General features: G+C 49.3%; 1 protein-coding gene across 1 annotated transcript in view; it reads left to right on the top strand.

The window, feature by feature from the left end:
- Myo10 (myosin X) overlaps window positions 1-7,691 on the top strand; it is a 102,879-nt gene that overhangs the window by 66,031 nt on the left and 29,157 nt on the right. The window contains exons 16-21 of the mRNA XM_013013865.1: window positions 490-614; window positions 713-827; window positions 3,995-4,101; window positions 4,963-5,196; window positions 6,438-6,477; window positions 7,147-7,689. Of these exons, the coding sequence (XP_012869319.1) occupies window positions 490-614; window positions 713-827; window positions 3,995-4,101; window positions 4,963-5,196; window positions 6,438-6,477; window positions 7,147-7,689 (1,164 nt within the window). The remainder of the gene's footprint in view (window positions 1-489; window positions 615-712; window positions 828-3,994; window positions 4,102-4,962; window positions 5,197-6,437; window positions 6,478-7,146; window positions 7,690-7,691) is intronic.

The following is a 7,691-nucleotide window of genomic DNA, read 5'->3' as shown; positions in this document are numbered from 1 at the left end:
TTTTTTTGCCGGTGTTAGGGCCTGAACTCTGGGCCTGGGCACTGTCCCTCAGCTCTTTAACTCAAGGCTAGCGCTCTACCACTTGAGTCACAGCCCACTTCAGGTTTTTTTCTGGAATTGAGCCCAGGGCCTCATGCACACAAGGCAAGCATTCTACCACTGAGCCACCTTCCCAGTCCCTGGCTTTTCTGTTTATGTGCTACTGAGGAATCTAACCCAGGGCTTCATGTGTGTTAGGTAAGCATTCTATACTAGGCCACATTCCCAGCCCAGTTAACTAGATTCTTCAGTAGCTCTTACAATCATGAGCCAACAGTGGATGCCCTTTTTTGTGCTGGTACTGGGCTTGAAACTCAGGGCCTATACTTTGGCTCCAAATTCTTGTGCACGTATGTGTGTATGGTCACTAAAGCAACCTTGAGGATGGTCTTACGCGATTGTGTCTAATCCCACCATAACTAACTTCATCCCACTTTCTGAATGTTCTAGATGCCAGACCAGTTTGACCAGGCTGTTGTGCTAAACCAGCTGAGGTACTCGGGGATGCTGGAGACGGTGAGGATCCGCAAAGCCGGCTATGCAGTGCGAAGGCCCTTTCAGGATTTCTACAAAAGGCAAGCAGAGCTGGACAGCTAGCTCCGATCTCCTTTCAGAGAGGTGGAAGCAGGCGGAGCCCGTGCAGAACGCGGTGCCATATGCCTCTGTGTTGCAGGTATAAAGTGCTCACGAGGAACGTAGCCCTGCCCGAGGATGTCCGGGGAAAATGCACTGTGCTTCTGCAGCTCTACGACTCCTCCAGCAGCGAGTGGCAGCTGGGGAAGACCAAGGTACCTTTGTGGGTCCCAGTCCCTTTAAGCCCAGAAGGCTTCCCCAGGCCTGGTGTGCCAACACACCAAGAACCGTTTTTGTCTTTCGGGACTGGGGCTTGAACTCAGGGCCTTGTGCTCTTGGTTGGCTTTTTCAAGGCTAATGCTTTACCATTTGATCCACAAACTCCACTTCTGGCTTTTTTGGTGGTTAATTGGAGATAAAGAGTCTCGCAGATTATGTTGCCCAAGGTGGCTTCAAACCCTGATCCTCAGATCTCAACCCCCCTGAGTTACTAGGATTCTGGGCATCAGCCCCCAGCATAGAATCAAGGTTTTCACCTGCGCCCTCACTCACTGTGGTCTTTTCTCTTCCCAATACTGCAAAGGACACTATTTCAATAAGGGACACACTGAACCAGCTCATCAGAATTGTGCCTACCTGGTACCCAGGGTTGTAGATGTGCCAGGCAGCTAGCTACACCACCTCACAACTGAGACCACCATAGGAAGCCAGCAGTCTGAAATCCTGTAGGTGGCCAAAAACTCAGTCCAGAAAGGTAAGGGAGGGGGCAGCCTTTGTTTTTAAATGTGCTGCTGTGTCGCAGGCCCTCACCCCTCACTCCACACAACAGTCTAGCCCCAACTTCCTTCATCAGACAGACAGTTCCAAGCTGACCTCTTCTTCCTGTGTCAGCAAACTGCCACAAATCTCAGTTGGCTTTGTAGTCTTCTTCCACCCCTTCCAGTGCTTATTCCAGGGGAAGACACCAGTGTGATTCTCAACTCAGACCAAGCATCTGGGTCTGGTGTTTAGGAATACCGCAGTCTTCTAAGGATCTGGTCCTTGGGCCTGACTCTCCTGCCCCTCTCCATGGCTCTGGAACGTCAGAGGAGCATTTCCAGGTTTCCAGCCAGCACCACGTGGTTTGGGTTTGTTTGGAGATGATATCTCTTAGGTTGCTGGGGCTGGTCTCAAGCTCTTGATAAAATTGATCCTCCCACCTCAGACTCCTGAGTAACTGGGATTATAACAGGTTTCTTTGTTAAAGAGGGAAAGAAAGGAAAGAGAGTGTTTAATTAACCAATATGAAATCTGTGGCAAAACTTCAGCAGGAGTTCATGTCCACTCAGCAAAGAAGTCAGATGCACGGACACTGGGCTGGGTTGGCTGGGGAGGGCTTCAGATTCAGGCAGTCCAAGGCGTTTAGAGCTGAGGTAGCAGCCAGCTGTGGCTTGGAAAGCAGCAGACATTGTCAGAGGTGGAGCCTGCCGTCTGACTCTGTCTCAGGATGCTCATCTCGGCTCACATGAGTGTTGACAGCATTCCATTCCCAGCTTTAGTAGGACTAAGGTCCCCACTTTCTCTCTGGTTCTCCATCAGAGTCAGTTAAAGGTTCCTGAATTTGCTTGCTAGGCTGCCTGACACAGCTCACTTAGAGACCATGAACTGATCTGTCCAGGCTCAAAATGAGGTCAGCTTTAGAAATTAAGATAGTCATTTATGCTAGGCACCAGTGACTCATGCCTATAATCCTAGCTACTCAGGAAGCTGAGATCTGAGGATCACAGTTCAAAGCCCAGCAGGAAAGTCTGAGATTCTTATCTCCAATTAACCACTAGAAAACTGGTAGCAGCTGTAAGGCTCAAAGTGGTAGAGTACTAGCCTTGAGCAGAAAAAGCACAAGGACAGGACCCAGCCCCTAAATTCAAGCTTTAGGACAAAAACAAAAAACATTTAACAATCATGCCTATACATACGGTAGATTCAAGGGAGAACTCAGTGTAATTCCTTAGAAAAGCAAAGGCAAAGTTCAACAAAACAAACACTAGAAAGCAAGTTTTCAAAGGTAGGGTGGGTTAAGGGGAAACACTAGACAAGTGGAGAAGGGGAGAATGCAGTTAAGAATTCAGCGTAGGGGCTGGGAAGGTGGCTCAGTGGTAGAGCGCTTGCCTTGCATGCATGAAGCCCTGGGTTCTATTCCTCAGTATCACTTAAGCAGAAAAGGCCAGAAGTGGCCCTGTGGCTCAAGTGGTAGAGCGCTAGCCTTGAGCTGAAGAGCTGAGGGACAGTGCCCAGGCCCAGAATTCAGGTCCCATGACCAACAAAAAAAAAAGAAAAGAAAAGAAATCAATGTGGCCAGGCACCGGTGGCTCACTCCTATAATCCTAGCTACTCAAGAGGCTGAGATCTGAGGATCGCAGTTCCAGTTCAAAACCAGCCCGGGCAGGAAAGTCAGTGAGACTCTTTTTTTTTTTTTTTATAATTTTTTTATTGTGAAAATACTGTACAGAGAGGTTACAGTTACATGAGCAAGGTAATGAGTACAGTTCTTATCAAGCATTCTTGCCTCCTTTGTTTTTCCCCTTCTCTCCCCATGAGACACTTATCTCCAATAAGCCACTAGAAAACCAGAAGTAGCTCTGTGGCTCAAGTGGTAGAGTGCTAGCCTTGAGCTGAAGAGCTGAAAGACAGCGCCCAGGCCCAGAGTTCAAGCCCCAAGACTAACAAAAAAAAAAAAAAAGAATTCAACATATATCTTACAAAATTAAAAAGTGATGGAAGGGGTGAGTTGAAGAGGGATGAGCTAGAATGTTGAAAGGGGTGACACTGAATAAGATGCATTGTATTCATAAAACTGCTTTGCTAAATGGTAGTACCTTTGTACAACTACTTAAAGACAATAAAATATTTTTTTAAAACCAATCATGCCTACAGAATGTACTAGTAATAACCAAAACATAAGGCTTAGGTTTTATATGTTCTTTTTATTTTCTTTTCCTGTGATACTCCTCTCCCCCTTTTCCCCAATCCAGTCCTGGGGCTTGAACTCAGGGCCTGGGCACTGTTCAAGGCTAGGGCTTTACCACTTGAGCCACAGCATCACTTCCAGCTTTTTCTGAGTAGTTTCTTGGAAACGAGAGTCTCACGGACTTTCCTGCTCTGGCTGGCTTTGAATTGTAATCCTCAGATCAGATCTCAGCCTCCTGAGTAGCTAGGATTACAGGCGTGAGCCACTAGCACCTGGCTCATTGGGATATTAAGCAGGATCTCCTGTCTCTGTTCTATGTGTGGCTCTCCTTAGACACCAAGAAAGAGGGAAGCAGGAACTACCCCCAAGTCCAGCTTGAGTGAGACCTTCACTCTACCAGCTACTGTGGGCTGAGACCCACGACTCTCTCCACAGGTCTTCCTTCGGGAATCCTTGGAGCAGAAGCTGGAGAAGCGGCGGGAGGAGGAAGTCTACCGGGCAGCCATGGTGATCCAGGCCCACATCTTGGGCTACTTGGCACGGTAAGAGCCACACCTTGGTAAAGCCACACAGGGGCTTTGTGTGTCCCCAGTGGGGTGGCTTGTGAGCTTGGAGGAGCCAAGCATGACCTGGGTAGCAATAGACAGAAGCAGTTCATGTGGGGGCTCCACTGTGATACTCAAATTGTCTACCGTCTATTCTTCTGCATCCTGTGCTCAAGGTTACTGCTTTTGTGGTCACAGCCGCATATCCCTTATCCAAATGCCGAAGAGATATTAGGCCAACCTACATGCATGAAGCCTTGAGTTCAAATGCCAGTACTGTCTACCAAAAGAACTGACCAAGGATTTCCGGATGAACAATGCTCAACTCATGTCATCTTATCAGTACTTTCTACTTATTTGGGAAATGAGACCACTTCTCACCTGGCATTTCAGTTGTGCCCACTACATGTCTAGCATGGCACCAAGAGCTAAGGCATTCCATTTTCTGTGGTACAGAGCCTCCCTGTGGTGGCTGCTGTTGGCTGGTTGGTTGTTTTCATATGAACAGGAGGCCAGAGTGAATCTCCCTTGGTCCAGGCCATTCAAGGTTGGCATTAGGCTTTACATGTCTCCTTTGCCAGGGTAGCCATAGTATTCTTCTTTTGGTGTGTGTGCGTGCGTGTGTGTGTTCTTTGTTTTACTTGTGTGTGTGTGTGTGTGTTCTTTGTTTTACTTGTGTGTGTGTGTGTGTTCTTTGTTTTACTTTTTAGCCAAAGGGCCTCTTTGTCCTCTCCAGTCCTCCCAGTGAGAGAATCCTTCCAAAACTAGGTCCCTTTTGTCTTGTGGCCAGAATGTAAGCTCATTTGAATAGCTCACAATCTCATTACCTCAATGGCTATTCTCCTGTTTTCCTTTTAGAAAGCAGTACAGAAGGGTCCTTTATTGTGTGGTGATGATACAGAAGAATTATAGAGCCTTCCTTATGAGGAAGAGATTTTTACACCTGAAAAAAGCGGCCATCGTGTTCCAGAAGCAACTCCGAGGCCAGCTGGCACGTAGAGTTTACAGACAACTGCTGGCAGAGAAAATGGAGCAAGAGGAAAGGAAGAGGCAGGAGGAAGAAGAGAAGAGAAAGCGGGAGCAAGAAGAGAGGTATAGTGCCTTTCTCCATTAGATGAAACTAAAGGATGTATTTTGACTTTTATGCTTATTATCAGAACCTGTTTACTTGAAACAAAACAGTAAATCTTGGTAGCACTGAGACCCAATTCTGTGCATTTTGTTTCTTGTGTAGATTGAGGCTCTGTCCTCCCCAGCCTTTCCACTGGCCTTCAGCAAAGCTCATTGAAGGGTCTTAGCCAGGTGCTATAGCTCATACCTACCATCCCAACTAATCTGGAGGTAGGGATGGCTGGGGAGACAGGTTTGAAACCATCCAGGGGCAGAAAGTTAGCCAGATCTCACTCATCTCAATAAAAGCAGCTGGATGTGTAGTTATTATCAGTCAGCCAGATCTCACTCATCTCAATAAAAGTAGCTGGATGTGTAGTTATTACCAGTCGTCCCTGCTACAAAGGAAGCATAAGTGGGAAGATCAAGGTCACAACTAGTCTCACCAAAAAGAAAAAAATACAAGACTAAGATCTGAGGATTGAGTTTTACAAAGCCAGCCCAGGCAGGAAAAGCCATGAGATTCTTATGTCCAATAAAACTACCAAAAGACTGGAAGTGGCACTGTGGCTCTGGTGGTAGAGTACCAGCCTTAGCTCAGGGTTAGCCAGGCCCTGAGTTCAAAACTCCAGTACAAGTTAAAAAAATAAATAATAAGCTGGGAAGTTGGCTCAGTGGTAGAGCGCTTGCCTCGCATGCATAAGGCCCTGGGTTCAATTCCTCAGCACCACATAAGCAGAAAAAAAAAGCCGGAATGGTGCTGTGGCTCAAGTGTTAGAGCGCTAGCCTTGAGCTGAAGAGCTGGGGGACAGTGCCCAACTCAGAGTTCAGACCCCACAACTGGACCCCCCAAAAAAATAAATAATAATAGTAATTGGAGCAGGGTGTCAGTAGCTTGTGCTTGTAATCTGAAACCTGAGGTACTTTGTTCGAAGCCAGCCTGGGCAGGAAGAATCATTAGACTTTTCTTTCCAATGAGCCAGAAAAAAGCCAAAAGTGGCTCAAGTGGTAGAGCACCAGACTTGAGTGAAAAAGCTGAGATAGAGCCCAGGCCTGAGTTCAAGGCCCAGTACCAGCATGAAAATAAAGTTATATCTTGGGTTGAGCCTCAGAACAATTGTAGAGCACTTGCTCCTCTGCACAAGGCACTAGGTTTCTGCAGGCTAGACCTGGCTGAAATGACTTAGAGGTTATTGCTGATTTCACTTTTCTTTTTTCTTTAGAGAAAGAGCACGGAGAGAAGCAGAGCTCCGAGTGCAGCAGGTGGTAAATACTGGGGCAACCTGCCCGCCCCCCACCTTACCTCCCTTTCACTTTAGGATACAAACTCGAGTGTACACGCGTATGCACTCTCTCTCTCTCTCTCTCTCTCTCTCTCTCTCTCTCTCTCTGTGTGTGTGTGTGTGTGTGTGTGTGTGATTGTGATTGTGTAGGACTAGTTTCCTCTCCACCTCTACCTTTGGACAAAGCTTAATGAATGTCTTCAGATTTAAATGCAAATGACAGGCATGTCCCTTGGGGCCTGACCCAGGTGGATTATAAAACAATGGAAATTGAGTTTCTCACCGTCTGGGAGGCTGGGGCGTCCCAGCTCAAAGTGGCTGTGGGTTTGGGTCTCCTGATGCCTCTCTCCTTGGCTTCCAGACGCCTCCCCCCCCCATCCTCACGCCCCCTCGGTGTGCCCAGACCCTGTGTCTCGGGCTGAGGGCTCCTGGGCCCAACTTAATCACCTCTTTAAAAGCCCTCTCTGCATACACATTTGCATTGTGAGGACTGGGGGATTAGTGCTTTAGCATAAGAATGAGCTGGAGACACAATTCTGCCCGGTCCCCCCCCATTTCCATCACGATTGCCTGAGGGGAGGGAGGGGGGCACCGGAGGGTTTCATTGTAACACACTCCTCCTCCTCCTCCTCCTCTTCCTCGCGTCCAGGAGGCGGAAGCCCGGAAGCAGCTGGAGGAGCGCGAGGCCCTGCGGAAGCGCCAGGCGGAGCTGGAGCGGCAGCAGGAGAACCGGCAGGTGGAGGAGATCCTGCGGCTGGAGAAGGAGATCGAGGACCTGCAGCGCATGAAGGAGCGGCAGGAGCTGTCGCTGACGCAGGCCTCGCTGCAGAAGCTGCAGCGGCTGCGGGACGAGGAGCTGCGGCGGCTGGAGGACGAGGCGTGCCGCGCGGCGCAGGAGTTCCTGGAGTCCCTGAACTTCCACGAGATCGACGAGTGCGTGCGGCACATCGAGCGCTCGCTGTCGGAGGGCGGCGAGGGCGGCGGCCCCGCGGAGAAGCCCCGCTTCAACTTCAGCCAGCCGTACCCCGAGGAGGAGGAGGACGACCAGGAGGACGGGGTGGACGAGGTGGACGAGGGCTTCGAGGCGGACGACGACGCCTTCAAGGACTCGCCCAACCCCAGCGAGCACGGCCACTCGGACCAGCGCACCAGCGGCATCCGCACGAGCGATGACTCCTCGGAGGAGGACCCCTA

This window comes from Dipodomys ordii, unplaced genomic scaffold (genome assembly GCF_000151885.1).
Source record: "Dipodomys ordii isolate 6190 unplaced genomic scaffold, Dord_2.0 Scaffold21, whole genome shotgun sequence".
NCBI classification, from domain to species: domain Eukaryota; kingdom Metazoa; phylum Chordata; class Mammalia; order Rodentia; family Heteromyidae; genus Dipodomys; species Dipodomys ordii.
This window is presented reverse-complemented; position numbering and strand designations above follow the sequence as displayed.